Consider the following 20,328-nt stretch of genomic DNA (forward strand, 5'->3'; position numbering starts at 1 on the left):
TATAGGTTTTTTTTCTTTTTTTTTTTTAACTATTTATTTATTTTGAGAGAGAGAACATGAGCACAAATGGGAGAGAGGGACGGGGGGTGGGGAGAGAGAGAGAGAGAGAGAGAGAATCTTAGACTCCACACTCAGTGAGGAGCCCAACGCGGGGCCTGAACTCATGAACCATCAGATCATGAACCAAAGTCAAGAGCCAGACGCTTAACCTACTGAGCTACCCAGGTGCCCTAGACTATAGCTTTTTAAAAGAGATTTACTATCTATTTTTGATTGTGAAAATAAGTCATGCTGATTTAGAAATTTGGACATTATATTGAAAAGAAGGAAAAAAAATTCCTGTAACCCTATTGCCCGGCAATAGGGACTGTTAACATTTTGGTGAAATTTGGGGGGGGAGTATAAAAATAAAAACAAATCAGTCAAATCAGATTTGTTTTGGTGACAGAATTGAGATTGAATTGTATCCGATTTAAAATTGGCATGTTTTTCCAACACGCAACTCTCATAATCAGCCTAGACGGTGAGATGTGGAGGTTGTGCTGAGTGATCACCGTGCATGACGTTGCTATTTAGCCTCGGGTCCTGGTCCAGCCAGTATAGCAAGGTGGTGAGATGTGTACATTCCCTTCTGAGGATGAGGGTTTCTGGGAGTGAGTCTCTGACTCCTTCCTGCTCCCTGTTGGGGTGACTGCCTGGCATAGGAATGGGGGAAAGCAGTGTTCCACCACGCTTGAGACAGGCCTCAGCCTGCCCTCCGGCACCTCATGGCCTCCTTGGTGAGACGTCCAGAGACCAGGCTAGGGAAGGATCGAGCTGGAGTAGGCCTTGGAAAAGGTGGCCCTCGGGTGAGTAAGCGGGAGCCCCCGAGCGCCTGGCCACCTGTGCTCCACAGTGGAGTCGGGCAATGTCACGGAATCCTTGAGAGGCAGTAGGCAGGCCCTTCCTTTCCCTGGACCACAGGGAATGACTCTGACTCTCCCCTAGCCGAACGACAGAGACCTTGCCCATTACCAGTGGCCAGGCATGCTGTCCAAATGGGAGGTGAGTGAACACTCAGGATTAAGTATAAGTTTTAAAGTCGACAGTGTCCACTGCCTAGCACAGGCCTGGGCCCAAAGAAAGTGCTTGATACACATGTAGGCAGACTGTTGACTAAGGATTTCCAGGAGTAATGATACCACTGCATTCCTGTCAAAATTCCAAATTTGTCGTCAAACCTATATTTTAGGAATCCTACTGGAGAGAGAATCATGCTTCTACAGTTTGCATTTTATTTATTTAGTCTTACTTTCCACTAGTTAAATACAGTATCACTAGACTCCTCTACCTGGTGTAGGCGGCAGCTGTGGGTGGAAGAGATTAACAGTGGACTAAGTCAAGATCTGTTTTTAAATCTTTGCCCCTTACTTGGGCAAAGGCACTTGACCTCTCTGAACCACGGTTTCTTCTCCTAGAAAATGGCCAAGACTCAGTGCTTGGTGTTAATTCACATGCAGTAAATATCTGTGCCTTCCTTTATCCTTTCATGTGTTGAGAGGCAGTCGAAGTGGAGAAGTGGGTGCAGACTCCGTATCCCATACATAAGCCCTCCGTGACCCTGAGCTTGTGACCAGTTAAAGTCAAGGTCACCTTCCCAGCTACGCCCTGCCCCCCAGCCTCTCCAGGCACACATAGTCGGGAGCCCTCCGCTCTCTTTCATAGCTTCCTTGGTGGCCATTAGCTTGGAAGCAGTCATTTATGATTCTACACAATAAAAATGAGGTGGGGGGTGGGCTTGATCAGGCCAGTGAAGTCAGAGTAGAGGCCAGCCTTCAGAATCAAAGGCATCATGATACAGCGAACAGAGCGCTGGATGTGGGCAAGGACCTAGGTTCATGTCTTGAGTCTGAAGTTTAGAAAACCTGTTTCACTTCTTTATGAAATAATCCCCTCCTTCACCAAGCGATTTATATAGAAATACCTAAGGTCCTTCCTATACTTGATGCTGTTATAAAAACATAAGGCATTTTGAAGAATCCTTACGGCTGCGGCCCAAAGGTCTAGTTTGTACACAGCCACTACCTAGGTGCCCTTGGCCATGTGACCGAGCCACTCAGAGCCGGTCTCTGCCCCACCAAGTGCGCGTTGTGGGCTGGATGGTGGCCGAGACCGAAGATGAAGGTTCTGTAGTTTGGGATGTGGTCACTGAAGGCTTGCGAGGCACTCTTTAGCAATAGGTTTGACCAGACAAGCTGTTTTGTGTTTCTCACAGGAGGAGCAAATATGACATCCTCATGGAGAAGCTCTCGGGTGTGCTGAGCACACGGAGTAACCAGATGGAGACCCTGGGCAGGCTGCGAGAAGAGCTGGTAAGTGCCCGGGGCCGCCTGTGCTCTGGGCCGGACTGAACTGTGCCACAGCCTGGACATCTTTGTTTAGTGTACCTTGATGGTGGCTTGTAATCAGCCCTGTTCACAGACTTAACCGTCCTTAACCTGGAAGCGAGTGGGATCTTCCTTTGTTCCACAGAAGGAAAAAGTGCCCAGGACTTCATCGAAGGCCTTCCTGCCCTAGGCTGGCTCCCGTTTTCCCCAGGGTTTGCTCGAGGCCCTGCGGTATAAGTTCGTGTGGAATGGTGGACCTGGGTACTTAGGGGTGCTTCTGTGAGCACGCTTCTAATTCCATCACACTGGTTTAATACTGAAATGATAGTGTGACGGCACGGGGAGAGAAGTGCTTACCCACCGGCCTAGTCTCTGGGCCCCGCAGTAGAGTTGGGGGGAGGAGGAAAGCACAGAGGGGGCATGTGGCCTCCAGGCTGATTAGAACAGTGTTCGGCGGAGCCAGCATTAGACGGGGGAGAGAAACAAATTGCCCTGCCAGTTAGACAGCGGAACTTAAACCTGAAGTTTAAAGGCAGCCTGTTTGGGTCATAGTGATTAGCCCACAAAGGACCGTGATTTGGAATCTGATTATCAACATCAGGGTTGGGGCGCCTGGGTGGCTCAGTAGGTTAAGCATCCGACTCTGGATTTCAGCTCGGGTCATGATCTCATGGTTCGTGGGATCGAGCCCCTTGTTGGGCTTCATGCTGAGCTTGGAGCCTGCTTGGGATTCTCTCTCCCTCTCTCTCTGCCCTTCCCTGTCCCTCAAAATAAATAAACATTAAAAAAACCAAAAGACAATAATCCTTGCTCCTTACCTCCTGCATTGGTGAGTGGAGCCCTCATCTCTGATTCCGTCATAGAGGGAAATGGGCCTCTTCTCTATGCTAGATCTCCTCTACGCCCGAGCCCCTCATTTGTTCATTTATTTATTTAGAGCTAGAGAGAGCACACGAGCAAGGAAGGGCAGAGGGAGAGAGAATCTTAAGCAGGTTCCATGCCCGACACAGAGCTCGATCTCCTACTCCCGACTGAGATCATGACCTGAGCAGAAATCAGGAGTCAGATGCTTAACCGACTGAGCCACACAGGCCCCCATGCCCAAGTCTCTTTGAGGCAGAGCTTAGGAACTGAGGCCTGGTGGTCAGATTTGGCCTATATGTTGTTAAAAGTACATTTGACCTGGCATTTTTTTTTTTTTTAAACTGAGATTTCACAGCAAATCTAAGTTCCCTGCTTCCTTTGACATATCAGAGGCTCCGTCAAGCCTGGGCCTGCAGTCTCTCCTGATGGCAGTCAGCTAGAGCCAGCTGTGCGCTGGCCAGCCGCCCCTCCGCCCACCCCCCGCCGGCCCCTTCCTTCCTGCCACCTCTCAGACACCAGGCCCTTGTCATTTGGCATGACATGTGCACTGCTGTTTGTGGTAAGAAATATTTTTCGGTGTCTGAGTCTCCATGAAGAGTGGAAAATGAAAGAAAAATACATCTTTCTCTTGAGAGATCCTAGTAGAAATGAAGAAAATCCCTATTTAATAAACAAATCTCTGCCCACATTGTTCCTCATATTTCTTGTCCAGCAGACATCGGTGATTGAAACCCTCCGCCCTACTGGGTCACTCGGGCGTGCGGAGACCGGGCTAGTCGGGTCCCAGGTCAGCACTGCGGACTGTCTAAGTGATACGAATGGACTGTCACAGGATGCTGTTCTCTTATTTCTCCAGCAGATACTTTAGTGAATGTCTGCTTTGAGTCAGAACTGTGTCCTGTACTTCGATGACAAAAATTAGTGAGGATGACAGGTCTCCCACTGTCGTGGAGCAGTCTCACTGGAGAGGCAGACGTGCGAACACATGCTCAGGCTCGAAGGCGCCTCGCAAGGACGCGCTTGCTTCAGGGAGCTGGGAGAGGCTTTATAGAGCAAGTTGCAGCTGAGCTGGGCTGTGAAGAAGTGTTCCCAAAGTAGACAGACAAGAAATGGCATCTCGGGCACGGGAGGGTGGCTCCAGCAGGTTGGCAGAGGCGCAGTAACCGAGCCGTCGCCAGGCGGCAGTGTGCTCAGGCAGGAGGAACGGCAATGTGGCTGGAGCGCTAAGAAAGGTCTCGAGCACCGGGCTGGGGGGCTGGTTTGTGGCCTTCAGCCTCGTAAACCGCCGGTGGCAATTCAGAGACGGAGAAGTTACGAGGAGGGAAGAGTGTTTATAGGAAATGAACCTGGCAGAGGAAGAGAGATTGGAGGTGTGGGTGGCAAGGTGGATGCTGTTGACTCTGGCCGGGGGTGATGACCGCTAGAAGGGAGATGTTTTGGAGAGGAGCTAGCAGGGCGGAGTGAGCGCCTGAGGCCAGGACGTGGAGGTGAGTGAAAGGGAAGGAGTCTTGCTGTCCGGCTTGAGTAATGGCTCCTCACTGAAGCCGATGGGGCTGGAGGGCAGGCTCCCGAGAGCAGGGACCGGGGACCAGCGACCGTGCCTGTTTGTTCACTGCTGAAGCCCCACCAGGCGGACGCTGCCTGGCCCATGGTAGGCGCTCAGTAAGTATTTGTGGAATGAGTGTCTGAATAAAGTAGGGAGTTCAGAAGGAGGAACACGTTTGCACGAGGACGAGGCGCATGACAAATTTGATGTTAGGATTTATTGAGTGTGACGGTCTTCTGGGACTTTGACTTAGTGATGTCTCATCGGCAGCCGGAAACAGGGTCAGAGGAAGCGGAGCAGGATTTGGTGAATAATTAGCCAACACGTGAGGTTGATGCCATGAATATGCATGCTGTCCTTTGGGGGGAATGGGAGAGGCTCACACGGCCTCTTTCCCTTGTTGCTGGGCAGATTGTGCGAGACCCTGATGGCAGACCCCCCGGAGGGCAGGACTCCCATCATCCTCTCCCGCGCTTGGGATCGTCCAGGACGTAGGACCCTATGTTAGGGGCTGGGGTTTGATGGATGAGCTTCCGTAGGGTCTTTCCATGATGCCGAGGGCACAGCTAGATTAACAAGAGATCCCATTTACAAGCCGGTGGCTTCGGATGAGCCATATGTGAGTCATCTGTAATTCCTTGATAGCCGTATGTCCTCCTGCCCGAGGGCTGGGGCACTGGCTGCTCTGAGAGTTGATCACATATGTGGTGGCGGCAGCCCGCAGACATTTTGCTCCCTCTCTCTCCCCCAGAGAGTAAGAGGAAACCCGTAAGACTCCACTAAGGGCTCTTAGTGGTAAGTGCCTCCTGTCATTCAGCCCACGGCCTACAGCAGCCGGAACTGGCCTCATGACTCCAGGGGTGGCCAAGTCAATGCTCGTCGCAGCCAGGATGGATTTATGAACAAATGAAACAGGCCGGGTGTAAAAAATGTTTTTGCTCTCGGTATGGATTCAAGAAATATGTAATCCTCCTGGTAACTACTGTAGGAGAAGACGGCACATAACTGGTGACCTTCAACCCCAATGTACCAGAGGCTGATGGGGCCACCGTGCATGGGCCTGCCTGTCGCGGCTCCCTCTGACTGCTGCTCTGAGGACCCGCAGTCCAAGGATTTGTTGCTGGATTTTTTTTCTAGGAGAAGCTAGAACCTGCTTCGTATATATACATATATATATATATATATACACACACACACACACACACATATATATGTTTATATACGTTTATATGATAAATATATATACACACAAACATGCATATGTATGAAATCTCTCACTTTCCAACGTTGGCAAGTAAATCAGTCATTTTCAAAAACGTGCAGATGGGAAAGCATGGCCTGCACTGGAGGCTGCACATCAGCCACCCCTGCAGCTGGGGACACGTAGGGTCATTATGGGCACGTTGCCTTGCAGAGCTGTGAGCGGTGGGGCGCACGTGATCATCCTCACGTTGTGGAAACTTCACTGATAGACTACAATTTTCTTTCTCCTGAATCTTTTTTTCTGTTTGTTCCATTGCCTGTGAGAGGTGTGTGTGTGTGTGTGTGTGTGTGTGTGTGTGTGTGTGTGTGTGTGTGTTAATGATACACTTCCTTGGTTAGAAAACCAAACCACTGAAAAAGTATACGGCGAAAAGCCTCCTGGCTCTGCTCCCATCTGCCTCACTCCCACCCCTGTGTATCCATTTATAGAATCATCTACACCTTCTTCTGTTCCCTTGACAGCATAGCTTGGAATCTTTCCTCATCAGCCCCTCCAGTGTTTCGTCGCTCAAGATAATCGGTTAACTCAGGTCCTGAGCCTGTGTTCGTTCACATGACTTTAGCGGTCGCAAACGCCGTGCTCGTATCTGATAGCAGCTCTTAAATTGTGTGTTGGCAGGGGCTGTGCGAAAGGACGTTTAAGCGGCTGTACCAGTACATGCTGAATGCTGGCCTCGCGAAGGTGGTGTCTCTCCCCTTACAAGAGATTCACCCTGAGTGTGGACCTTGTAAGACAAAGAAAGGTAAAGAGTCTCGGCCTCTGTTCCCTTGGCTGCGCAGACGGCTTTCTCTTCTCCCCTCCAAGCTCCAGCCTTTCTGTGTCACTACGTTTGGCCTTGCGGTGGGAGGACTTCACGTATTTGGTCGAGTCTTCATTCCTCGGTGCCTGACTTAGGATCTCCTGTAGCAAAAGTGCTCAGGAAATGTTTGCCGGATGAAAGCAATCCTGAGGGCCCGCACCCATCTCCGTGTCGGTGTCCCTCCAACATCTCTGCTCCGTGGCGTCCAAAACCAAGTTCGTGTTTTCCTTCTCAGGCTAAGCCACTGTCCATTCCAGTATTTGCAATTCCCTCAGCCGTGTTGCATGATCTCATTCTGTAGCCCTTGCGAGGTAGGTGGTAGGGTCACCTTTTAGGTGTAAGAAAATAAAACTTAAGAGGTGCTAGTAACTTACAAAAGGTTGAGCAATCGTAAGTGACAGATGGGGGATTCGAGCCTTCCCAGAGAGTTAAACTCAGGACAAGAGACCGTAAAACTTTAAAAACCTTCCTTAGTGCTTTATTTTTCTCTATCCTTGAGTTTTGCACCATGCTGCTCCTGACCGACCGAAGTCATTGAAAGAGCCGAGGGTCAGAGCTTTCAGTGAAAGATGATAGATGGAGCATACGCATGTATCTGCACTCTCCCCAAACTCCTCCCTAGTGACAACAAGGGATAGAAAAGGAATAAACCAGCAGGTGCAAAGAGGCTAGGGCAGGAATGACAGCACAGAGTCAACAGTATTCTGGTGCCCGAGGCAGACGAACACGTGGTAACAGACTGAGCGGCCTGGGGAACCTGAATGCCTGTGTATGGCAAGAGCCAAGGATTGATGCCTCCACACCCGAAATTAACTAAAGATGTGGAGATCCCAGGTACCCTTGAGCACAAGTTTGGATGGTGCCAGAGACGAGAGGGTCGGTTGGCAGCGTGTGCAAGAAGCCGCCGCTTCCCCAGGTCCCCTCCCTTACTTTGCATGGCCGGGGTAGAAGTCCTTTCCCACACAAGTCTGGGCTTATCTCAGGATGAGATGCATGAGAGCGTCTCTGGGCTCGCAGACCCAGCCGGGGACAGGGTGCCGTGCTGGCAATGGGACACAAAAAGGTGAGGGTCCTCTCACTGCGGTCCCCCCATGTGGCTCCTGAACATTGGCGGCCAGACTTACCGTCCCCTAGGCCGGAGGCTGGAGGCTGCTTTCCTGCAGAGACCAACCTGTCGAAGAAACGTCCTCCAGATGCTGAAATTTAAGGGTATCCCAGCAACACAGCGGGCCCCTGCCCGCTCACCGTTCCTGGAACCCCACACCATGACAGCCTCTCCCCTGCTCCTCCTCACCCTGCACGACATCCAGAACACAGGCTCCAGGCAGCAACTGAATACTTCCCTGAACATCTGAGAACTCTAACAGGAATGTAAGAGAGACAAATGGGGGAACTAGGAACAAAGTGAGGAGCAGAGGAAAGCCTGGAAGGACTTGCAGAGAGGAGGCGTCGCATCTGTGAAAACACAGCGAGAAGCTGTAAAGGGGGGACGGACGGAAGATAAAAAAGAGCTGTTGGAAATAGAAGAAATCCGCTTATCGCAATGGAAGAGTTAGCGGGAGGGAAGGTGGTAAGATAAAGTTGAGAAGGATCTCAGAAACTCAAAAGAGGCGGGAAGTAGAGCTCAGTTGAAAACAAGATGCTAAGCCTCGAAGGTCCGACAGCCCGCACGACGGGCTCACAGTGGGGGAGACGGAATGTGGGCAGGGGAGGAGAGGGGAGGAGGTGATGAGAAATGACACAAGGGATTCTTCCAGATCTGCAGCACGGAGGTTCTAGAGCAAGAGACCTATCAGGTGCCTAGCGTGAAGAACATAACAGAAACCCACACCAACACCCACCATCCTGGAACTTGAGAAACCCCGAGCCAAAGAGCCTCCAGAGAGGAGACGTCAGACTTCCCGGGAGTCACCGAAGCTGGGCGGCCTTGGAGCAGTGCTTTCCTTCTGAAGGGAATGGACTTTCAGTCTGGAGTTCCTTTATTCAGCTTTTGCATCGATCCGCTGTGAAAATCAGGAATCTGAAACCGCTCGTCTCCCATGTTCCCTTTCAGGAAGCTGCAGGAGGATGCCCACCATCAAACAGCAGACTGAAACAAGAGGCGGGGAAAATGGGGTCCAGGGAGTGAGGAGACCAGGAGAAACATGGGAAGGTGGTGAAGGGAAGTCACCATGACCGGCACGAGGGCAGCCCGTCCCGGCAGGGGAGCAGGAGAAGGGGGCTCCAGGAGGGACGGAAGTCCACGCAAAGGATCAGTTGCCCGGTGGGTGTGAATGTGTTTAGAGAAGGTTGTATGTCGGCAGAGAGTCTGCGTGTGAATTAGTGACAGGTACGCAGAAAACCAAGCCATTGGGAAAAAATGAAGTTATTAATTCCAGGAAAACCGAAAGGTGCATGAGAAAAAAAGGTTGGGGCCTGTAAGCTTGACTTTGTGGGCAACCTATCAGTCACTGCCCACCCTAACTGGCTCCCTGTATCTGAGAAAAGTCTCAGATGGGGAGAGGAGATGGGAACACACCGATATTATCATCCAACAGGTGAATAAACCAGGGAAGGAGCCCCCAGGGGCGTAGGGGAAGCTTCTGGAGGGCACCTCCCCTTTGAGTCCCTTCAGTGCCGAGTGCACACGTGACTGGTTGGATGCCTGGCATCCCTCTTCTCGGGAACGGGTGGGCGGCATCAGCCTTTTCAGGAGGAAGAACACCGGGAAGTGCTGCTGGGTCCTGTGGCAGGGACAAAAGTCCCAGGCTTAAGTGCATTTGACTCGAAGTGGGATTATCTGACTGCTTAAAATAGTCATTGCCCGTGGGTCTGTTAATCTCTTTTTTTTTTTTTTTTTTTTTTTAAATTTTAGAGTGTAAGCGGGGGAGGGGGCAGAGGAAGAGAATCTTTTTTTTTCTTTAATGTTTATTTATTTTGGGAGAAGGAGCATGTACACACATATATACACGCGTGGGGGAGGGGCAGAGAGGAAGAGAGAGAATCCCATGCAGGCTCCATGCTGTCGGCACAGAGCCCAACATGGGGCTCGATCTCACAGACCACAAGATCATGACCTGAGCCAAAATCAAGAGCCTGACGCTTAACCGACTAAGCCACTCAGGTGCACCCCCTCTTTTTAATTTGAGAGAGAGACTGCATGTGAGTCAGGGGGAAAGGAGTAGAGGGAGAAAGGATCTTAAGCAGGCTCCAGGCTCAGCATGGAGCCTGACTCAGGGCTCAATCCCATGACCCTGGGATCATGACCTGAGCCTAAATCAAGAGTCAGATGCTCAACTGACTAAGCCACCCAGGCGCCCCAAGAGAGAGAGAATCTTTTTTTTTTAATTTATTTATTTTAATTATGAGAAAAAGAGAACACGAATAGGGGAGGGGCAGAGAGAGAGAATCTGGAGCAGGCTCATTGCCGTCAGCACTGAGCCCGACGTGGGGCTCGAACTCACAAACCATGAGATCATGACCTGAGCTGAAATCAAGAGTCAGATGCTCAACCAGCTGAGCCACCTAGGCGCCCCGAGAGAAAGAGAATCTTGAGGAGGCTCTATACTCAGCACGGAGCCCAACTCAGGGCCGAATCCCATGACCCTGGGATTATGATCTGAGCCAAAATCAAGGCTCAGACACTCAATGACTCAGCCATCTAAGCGCCCTTAATCATCTTTATTTCCTGATTTCTTGCAAAGAAGACATTAAAAATAAACAGACTGGATTGATTATATTTTTAAAGTAGAGAAACTAAGAAGGAAATGCCCTTAAATAACCTTTCTTGCTGGGCGGGCAGCCACGGAGCAAAGCTTCTCCCAGGCTTGAGGTCCCTGGAAATTCAAGCCAGCCGCTTGCAACTGAGACACCTGAGTGAACTTTGATGTAAGACAGCCCTGGGTCAGAATTCTTATTTTGTCACTTCCTGTTGGGGTGACTCTCAGCAAATTTTGACCTCTCTGTACCTCAGTTTCCTCAGCAGGGTTTTCTGGAGATAATAATACAACTTTCCAGAGTGTCATGGGGCTGCCAGAAAACCTTGCACACACAGCAGGGGCCACAGAATGGTAACGGCCACATGTAGCCATGTATTTTGCTTGGCTCACGGCATGTGTTTTCATTGGGTAGGTTACCGGTCTTTTAAAAATCAGAAATTGCACCTAAGGAGTCAGCCTTTCAACTTGCCTGCACAAATGAAATTAGGCAACGTGAAACTGCATTTCTTTAATAGTAAAGGGTCAGGCCCCATTCCCCAAGGACACCCCGCTTCCTGCTATGTAGCCCATAGCCAGCTTCACTCTGGTATGTCATCGACCTGACCCTTGAAGGTGTGTCTGTGGTCGGGTTTTTTCGAGGCCTGGTGCTGGGACTAGAAGCTTCCGAGACTGGGTACCGATGGTAATGATGGCTTTGGCTCCTTCTGCAGGGTTAAGTGGGCAGGCACCTAAGACAATGACGATTGGAAATTTTAGATTGTCACCCACAACCACGGTGAGCCCATTCTGACTGTCCAGGGGGCTCATCTCTCCCCGGTGGGCTTGCCACCCACCTTCTGCTGCTCAGGCTTATCGACTGGGTTCTCCTGACTTCCTCTGTCACACTGTGATTTGGTTGTTTGCGTGACTTTTTTCCAAACTAAGTAGTGAGCTTCTTGAGAGCAGCCACCACACTCCTCACATCCCTTCTATCCTTGAGACCCGTGCAGGGTCTGCTTGGAACAGAGTAGGGCTAAGCAAATGCTTAGCAAATTTAATTTAATTAGGTAGCACTTCAGTTACTTTCCTGGGGCAGGAGACAAGGGATGAAGGCACAGTTCTAGTCTTTTTTGCCTTGTGCGTCATCCCACTTTGCAGAATTAATATAAACCTTCCCTCTAAGGCATGAGGGAGCAGACAAGACTTAATAAGTAAAGATGAGGGATTACTTCGTGTAAATTTACAGGTGTGCTTGGATATATACGAGTTGTTTCTAAAAGCTGTAAATAGTTTGGGTTTCACATATTTCAAATACATTACAGTAAGCTGCAGTGATCTGCTTTGCAGAAAGGCGGGGTGGGGTCGGGGGGGAGTCTGGGTAATGAAAACAGTCACCCTGAACTGATCTGTTTTGCAAATTTGGATTATAGTCTTCAAGAGTGGACTAGTCAGACTGTATTTATTCAGTCGGGCTGAGAACAAAAGGGAAGAGAAAGAGAAGTTAATGGCGTGATCCTTCATAAAATAATGGCAACTGGAAGCAGTTGACAGAAGTCGTGCCCCCCCCCCCCCCCCCCCCCAGGGCTAATGATGGAGGCGGTGAGTCAGCGGGTTTTCCAGGTTGGGTGACGAGGCGGGTCCAGCATTGAAGAGGATGGGGGAGGGGCCCTAGCATCTGTATCACCCTGTTCGTGATGTAGCCTCTTCCCACAGCTATTAACCCAGGGCCCTTAAAAAATAAGGAACAAGTTCAACAAGACAGCGGGACACGAGATCAATATACAAAAATCAGTTGTATTTCCATTCATTGATAACAGGCACCCCAAAAATGAAATCAAGAAAGCAGTCCTCCCATTAGCATCAAAAAGAATAAAATACTTGGGAATACATTCAAGCAAAACAAGCGTAAAAACATATACTCTGAGAATGACAAAACATTGTTGACCGAAATTTCCGATCTAAGCCAGAGGGAAAACCTCCCTTGTTCACGGATCCGGAGAGGTAGCCTAGTTCAGATGGCTGCACTCCCCGAATGAGCAGAACCCCAGCTGACCTATGTGCAAACATTGGCGAGCCAATCCAGAGTTCATCTGGAATTGCAAGGTGCCCGGAAAGTTAATCCTGGGAAACAAGAATCCAACACAAAGCAACAATAATCAAGCCAACACGGTACCGGCACAAAGAGACCACGGAGTAGAGCCGACAGTCCGGAGGTACACCTACACATCGATGGTCGGCTGATGTTCAACAAGGGCTGCAAGACCATTCAATGGAGAGAGAAGCCATTCACAAGAGGCCATTACAGCGTGATTCCATTTGGGTGAAAGTTCAGGACAGGGAATCCGGAAGGAGATTAATAAGTGCTTAGGGCTACGGGGTGGCCACACAGGGGTGCCAGCGGCTACAAGGTCTGAGGCAGTGAGGACGTTCTCAGACGGCCTGGTGACAGGTTGACAGGTGCACGTACCTGGGAATACACGACATCACCATCGACTTGCACGCTTCGCACGGTGAATGGAGTGGAATAGGAATTGTAGCTCAATAAAGCTGTTAAAAATTAAAGTAAAACCAGCAAACACTTGTAACAGGGTACAGCAAGCTTAAGATCATTCAAATGGCACAAGGCGACATTTAAAAAGTTCTAGTAGGATTCAGGTATACGAGCTAAGAAAAAAGAGAAATGAGCCATATCAAGAAGGATTAACACACAATAAAATAAAGGTTTAAAAGAGTTTTGGAACCAGGAGAGTAGAATTAAAAAGAACGAAGATCAGAAACACAGAAAGGATGAAAGGTGAGCATAAACATGAAAAGAATAGAAGAAGGTTGTCAGGGCCGAGTTTAAAGCCTAGCAAATTAGTGGTGCTGGGGGAAAACCAGTTAAATCGGTTAAAAATAGCAAGATCTCTTTAAGTTAAAAGTGACAAAGTTGATCCAAGGATGCTAGCTAAAAAATGAAGGGTAATTACTCTCGGTAATCTTTCTCATAAATGAAAGAAACAGACGCTTTATGGCAAAAGCGATTAAAGGCAAGAACCTCAAAGAGTAGAAGGAGTAAAACACCCCAGTGGCATAATTCCAGGCCGCGTTCCTGCTGTCCAGGAGGGAACTTGTACTGAAGCCTGCTGACCGTGAGGGAATGTTCCGTCAACCTCCCTGAGCAGGAAAACGTGCCTGTCCAGGCTGTGCTAGGGGAGGGGGAGGCCGGTGGCAAGTGGAAGGGGAGTGGGGCAGGGGGAGAGTTCTGGAGAATCGGACTGGGGCAGATGGCAGTCGATGTGCCAGAGATGTGGGGAGGGCCTGGCCAGGTTCTTTGGGCTTGCAAGAGCCCAGAGGCCAGTGCAAGGACTTGTGAGCTCGAGACTGGCCGCACGGGTGACCAGCTGGCCACAGGTTGGCGAGGGGCCAGTAAAGTGACTGCGATGTGTCTGCTGAGCACCTGGCTCAGAGCCCTCAAGAAAAGTGCACGGTTTACCCCAGCCCTTTCCATCTGTGGGTCTCTAAGAACTTTGGGGGCCTAACCGAGTCCATCACTAACTCAGCCCAAGGGCTTGGGAGGTGGTCCCTACCCTGGGTATTTAATGGTGGCTCTGGAACTCTCTCAACCGAGGACATTTCTACAGTGTCCTGAAGTTCGTGAGCCCTCTGTATGCATGTATGTGATTGTCCGTGCCCTTGTTACCTTGTGCAGTTAGCAAGGGAAACCTTAGATCCTGTGGGCTTATCTCAGGGCGTGAAAAAGAAGGCACCAGGGGAGATTCTGCCGTTTTGTAATCCCATCCTGTTAGTCTTGGAGCCAGGAGAGAGATGGGAAAGCCATCCAGATAACATGTCAGGCTCTATGCCAAGTGTCCGTGCTGTGTTCTGATCCTTTTGGCCACCCCATCGTGCGGGTGCCCTCTTCTTTTTCTTCCCTTCACTGATCAGAAAACCAGAGCGCAGATCCCTTGCCTCAGGTCCTAGAGCTAGGTTCTGTGGGGAGGGTGAGCACAGAAGGTGCGAGTCTGTCACCAGGGCCCTCTGCTGCCTCCCTGACAGATGACAGGGGTGACCGGATGGGCAGTAGAAGCTGGCAGGCAGGGGCGGGGCTGAAGGTGGGGCCAGCCGAGGACAGCTGTCCCAAGGGCAGGAGAGTCGGGAGATGTGGACTACCCCTGCGGACCATCTTCTCTCCAGTCTGTCTTCCACATCCACCGTGGAAATAACTTCGAGTCACGCCTACGGAATAAAAGCAAATATGCATAGAAAGTGAAAACTACAATATCCATCGCTTGGCCTGGAAACCTTTTGCAGTCGGTCTTCCCCTTCAGTCCCGCCCTCCCACCACCCCTGCCCGCCTCGGTGCCTCTGCCCGTGCCTTCCTCCCGCCTCGACAACTGCGTATCCTCTAGCGTCCCGCTTTGGGGCCACCCTCGGTACCTCCTCCCCCCACGCCGCCTGGCCCCACATGCCTCCCCGCTCACCAGCATCGTGCATGCGGGCGGTAGAGCCCTGCCTCATAGCTTCTTTCTCTGTAGTCACTGAGCACTTAGCGTGTTTAGGAGTGAAGCTGAACACCTTACCTGCATTTACTCCTGTAGTCCTCAGCAGGTTAGTCTAGACATGCCATTAGAAGTGTGCCCATTTTATAGATGAGGAGCCGGAGGCTCAGAGAGGTTAGCAGATTGCCCAGGGAGAATCAGTCAGAACCGAAATCCGGGCTCGTGTTGAAACCTCAGCAGACGGCCCACCTGCGCTCTCCAGCCTCTGTCTCAGACGCCACCCTCTGCGGGCAGGAACCCTGCCGTCTTCGTCCTCGTGTGTTCTGGGCCCAACGCACAGCAGATGCCTGAAATTGAATTCGAGCCCCCAGGCGATCTCCTGGTATTTTCGGCCCGGGTGACGGGCTATGACCCTTGGTCCTCAGAAGCTGTGTTTTTCTAAGGTTGCTGTAGCGGTAACAGTAAGAAAAGCGGGAGCAAGTGCCGCCTACGTGTGTGCCCGGCGCGGTCCTGGGGAGGAAGATCCTGTTCCTGTCCCCATTTACTAGGGAACGGCCCGAGGCACAGACTGGTCTTCTCCCTTCACCATGGTTATCCAGCTGGTGAGTGGCAGAGGCAGGTTCTCACCAGAGGGAGACTCCAGAGCCCGTGTTTCTAACCCATCCCATCACCCTGGCGTGTGGGCAGCAGCACCCCCCTCCGCCACTGAGTGCAGTCCCGGACTCTTTGTGTCCCCTGGGCGTGCTTCTCATTTCAGTGTCTGGACTACCTGAATGACTCCCGAGCACTGACCAGCCTAGGCCCGTCCAGGGGTGGGTGCGTGCGTGCGCGCGCGTGGGTGGTGAGACAGGAGCAAAGCACTGAATTTGCATAACCTCCCCCTGGCTTACCAGTAGGACTGTCCCTTCACTGGTGACTCTTCCAGAGCACGTCTGTCCTGGTGCTCGTTCGTTCCCATCTTGCTCTTGCTTTCTCCCGGGTTAACCACTTGGGGGGCAGCACTCTGCCCCGTGGCCAGGCGAGATCTTCCCCGGGGGTGTGAGAAACACAGGCTGTTGGTTCCACTTCGTAGCAGCTTGGGGCTTTCCTTTACAGTGAGCGGTGTTTTCTGATAGAAGTTGCAAGTTCTAGCCCGGCCGGGTTGCCTAGTGTGGAAAAAAGGCCACTTTCTAGGTCCAAGACGTCCAGTTGGGTCCCTTGACCCCTCTGAGCCTCAGTTTCCTTTTTCATGGGATGGTAGTGGTTACTTGCAGAATCCACACGACGAGTCAGATAGCATCTGAAACCACCTCCCGCAGTGCCTGATGCATCCCGGATGCTCAGTAAGGATTCCTCCCTCCCGCCTTCTTTTCTGGGTCTTCAGAATGTCTAATAAGTGAAGCCATTCTTTCTTCATGCCAAGGCAAGCCCATCTGGGTCTTTGACACAAAAGAACGGTGTGATCGGTTTGTGTTGAACTGCTGACATTGGTGCACGCTGTGTCTTTAAGATGCCTGAAACTCCTCATGCTTGACTGCGTGTGCAGTGATCTGGCTGGCTCTCTCTCTCTCCTGCCTTCCGTTCCCGGGAAGTAAGCCCCGCACCCAGGGATCGGCGGTTGCCATTAACAGACCCGTGACTTCTCCGCTAGAGTGTCTAGTCACTGAGGCGGCCGCTCAGATGGCGTGACGGGCGCTACTCACGCTGTGTGCGTGTGCTGACCGGGGTCTCACTCTGGCCCCTTCTGTGGCTTCTGCTGGCTCACAGTCTGGAACAGACTCCTGAGAATTTGCCTTAAAAATAGGCAAATAAGAGCTGAAGGGACTTCAGTACTAAAAATTGACATTTTGAGGCTGTTTAAACTCCAGAGCTATGGGAAAGGTGTATGAGGCTGCTGCAGTCACGAGCCACAGACCACACCGTGTGGCATCCTTCACCTGCCTTATCTCTTGCAATTCTCCCCACCACCCCCTGAGGCTAGACGTTCTCCTTAGCCTTAGTTTCCAGGCAAGTCCGTTGAAGCTGAGGGAAGTCAACCGGTTTGCTCAGGTTTGCACACCGGCTCTGGAAGAAGAGTCCAGATTCTTTTCTTTTTTTTCCTTTTTAATGTTTATTGATTTTTGAGAGAGAGACAGAGTGCAAGTGGGGAAGGGGCAGGGAGAGAGGGAGACACGGAATCGGAAGCAGGCTCCGGGCCCTGAGCTGTCGGCACAGAGCCCGACACGGGGCTTGAACTCGTGAACTGCCAAGATCGTGACCTGAGCCAAAGTTGGACGCTCAAACAACTGAGCCACCCAGGCGCGCCAAGAGTCCAGATCCTTAACCACCATGCACGCTACCTGTCTAACACGAAATTTTCCAAAGTAAGGGTACATTTGACACAGCATGGGGAAATGGACGTGTTTCTGCGATCAGTGTTTTGAGAAAGACCAGAGACAGACAGCTTGGGGTTTGCTTGTCTGATGGCTCCAGAAGAAAGTCCATGCAGTTGGGCTTCATGGCAGAGAAATGAGCTGTGCTTTGTGGGTTAGGTAGAGCTGCAGACCCCGTGGCCCGAAACCTCACCGGCAGCCATGTGCACGTGTCACGCCTGGCCTTCCAGAAGCACGCTGGGCCCCGTCTGAGATGCTCGAGCCGCCCCACCACTCAGGGTGTGCCGGAGACCCTCCCTGTATCATGGGGCTCACGGGGACCGGCAGCCTCGGCTTGTCGTGAATTCGTAACAGCCGTGACACAGGACTGGCCCTCAGCACGGGCTGGCTGGCCGTAGGATGACTGCTGTGTTCCGGCCTCTGCACAGACGTCCTCCCCAGTCATCCTTACACCAACACGTGATGTACAGAACGCCAGCCTCTCATTTTGCTGAGCTTCACACGAAGAGCTACACTAAGTCCTTCCTCCCAAGTCCCGGACACGGGAGGTTGTAGGGCTGAGACGGGCCCACGGCTGCCCGACCCGGGAGCCCAGGTTCGCCCCGATGCTCCTCTGAAGGTCCGGCCGCCCTGGCTGGCAGCGGAGACGTCAGCGGGGCCGTTTGGACCAGGCCATGACGGGACGGACATCAAGTGGCGTAGAAGCAGAGGTGAGCACGGGTGGCGACTTGATGCCGTGAGGAGCGGAGGCTGGGAAGGCTGAGCGGGGTTTTCCCTCTTCCCCCTTCACCCTTGGAGAGCTGTCCTTCGTGGTGGTGTTTTAAAAAGAAAAAAAAAAAAAAAAAAAAAAACCTTAAAAATGTTGAGCGTGGAGCCCAACGCAGGGCTTGAACTCGCCACCCCGAGATCAAGACCGGGGCTGAGATCAAGGAGTCGGGTGCTTCAGCGACCGAGCCACCCGGCCGCCCTCCTCCTTCACCCTTTGGGTTCCCCGAGTGCGTACCAGTGTTTCTCCTCCTCCACTTGCGCCGATGTCCAGCGCTGCTCTGTGCGTCTTTTCTTGGCCGATTAACCTCGTGAGGAAGTTAGAACCGGATGGAAGGAATAACGCCAGGCTGTTGCTGAGACGTGCTGGCCTGCCCGAGTGCCGCATTGGACCGTCGCTCCCGCAGAGGCCAGCGTCCCTGGCCCCGGGTCACCCGCCGTTCTTGGTCACGTGGGTGTCTTTGAATTAGGGGCCGAGGTTGCCCAAGGTTTGGGCCCCGGGCTCGGAAGGCAGACTGCCTGATAAATCCCGGTTCCTCCCTTGCTAAGGGGTGGGAGTTTGGGCGAATGCCTTAGCTCCAGCTGTTCTCAAGTGTGAAACAGAATGGTAGCAGCCACCTCCCACGGCCGTGATGAGGGCCAGCTCGTGTGACACGTGGAGAGCTTGTGTTGGCATCTGAGGAACGGGAGCAGCTTTATCGGGAGCAGCAGGTCACTCTTTGGGCACCGTCTGAGGGGCGAGGTGGGGGTTGAGGGGGCTGGGAGGGGGCTTGGGGAGAGGTCGGGGGGAGGACCCAGTGGGGAGTGACTCCGTGGTTGGTGGGCTGGCCGCAGGTGCCTCCATCTGCGGCCGCGAGAAGGAAACCCGCACGGAGCACCCAGTTCTGGTCACCTGAGCCTTGAAATAATTTTCAGCCATGCACATGGGCGCAAGGGTCCCCCTCGTCGCCGTGGCTCCCCTCCTGGTTGTTTTAGGCTCCTGGGAGGGAGAAGTGGAGGGGGAGGGCAGGGCAGGCACCCCGAGCCATGGGCAAAGCTGTGGGCAACAGGAGAACCTCGGAGGGCCTGGCAGGTGCGGAGGAAGCCGAGGCTTAAGGAAGCCAGTGCTGTGATGTCATGTTTCTTCTGTTGAAAAGTCATGAACGGGGGATTTTCTGTCACTGTGAGGAGTGCAGGCCAATTAGCACGAGGCTAATGCCTGAGGACTTACCAGGTTGCCCTCACTTCTGTGTCCATTTGCCCCAGGCCTGCCCACCCCCCCCATAAGGTTCTGGTGGGTCCGCCATGGCAGACCCTCCTCTGAGGGTAAATCTGATGAGTTCAGGGCCCTGAGACGCACTACTGTTTGTGAAGGACACCTGTGGGCCACGTGCTGTGTCCCCCCCATGATAATCCCCTGCCCCAGCTGGGGTGGTCGTACCTGACCTTGCTCCGAGGTCAGTCTGCAGTGCTCGGTGTGGGCATGCCACACCCCGCAGGAAGGCCCTCAGGGCCCGCAGCTCCCGCACAAGAGGCGCTGGGTGGCAGAGGCCAGCTTTATTGTCGCCCTTCCTTGCCCCGGTACCCAGGATTGTGCTCCTCGGTGGCCCAGTGGAGAGACCATCTGTATCCCTGATGTGATAACTACTGCAGATTTGGTGACTGAAGACAGCATTTTCTTTATTATTTTAGTTTTTACTTCTATTTATTATTATTATTTTATAATTCTGGAGGTCTGAAATGGGTGTCCTTGGGCCACAGTTGTGATGTTGGCAGGGCTTTGTTCCTTCCAGAGGCGCTAGGCGAGAATCCATTTCCCGTGGCCATTTCCAGTTTCTGGAGGCCCCGTGCATTCCTTGGCCTCGCGCTCCCTTCCTCCGTCTTCAAAGCCAGCAGCCTAGCATCCCCCAGTCTCTCACTCTGATCCTTCTGCCTGTCTCTTTAAGGACTCTGTGACACGGGACCCGCCCAGATTCTCCAGTATAAGCAGCTAACTGCGACCCCTGCAGCAAAAAGCCTTAATTCAGTCACACCTGCAAGTCCCTTTTGCCACAGAAGGGAACATATTCACAGGTTCCGGGTGTCAGGGCGTGGACATCCTCAAGGGGCCCTTATTCTGCCTCCACACTCCTGTGTCACAGGACGTCTTAGTGCTGGATCGTTTCTTCTGCTTTGGAGGCCTGTGACCCCTGAGTAACTTTGCACCTGTCGTTTACAAGCTCTGGGGAGCTTGGGC

The 20,328-nt window shown here is 52.2% G+C and overlaps 1 protein-coding gene across 3 annotated transcripts in view; it reads left to right on the plus strand.

The window, feature by feature from the left end:
• GTF3C1 (general transcription factor IIIC subunit 1) overlaps positions 1-20,328 on the plus strand; it is a 75,629-nt gene that overhangs the window by 10,757 nt on the left and 44,544 nt on the right. For 2 of the 3 annotated variants that reach the window (XM_042970895.1, XM_042970894.1), the window contains exons 5-6: positions 2,255-2,351; positions 6,659-6,782. In XM_042970895.1, coding sequence (XP_042826829.1) covers positions 2,255-2,351; positions 6,659-6,782 — 221 coding nt within the window. Of the gene's footprint in view, positions 1-2,254; positions 2,352-6,658; positions 6,783-17,250; positions 18,059-20,328 lie in introns of those variants that run through there. The other variant, XM_042970896.1, reaches the window with a different exon arrangement.

This window comes from Panthera tigris, chromosome E3, assembly GCF_018350195.1.
Source record: "Panthera tigris isolate Pti1 chromosome E3, P.tigris_Pti1_mat1.1, whole genome shotgun sequence".
Taxonomy (NCBI): Eukaryota; Metazoa; Chordata; class Mammalia; order Carnivora; family Felidae; genus Panthera; species Panthera tigris.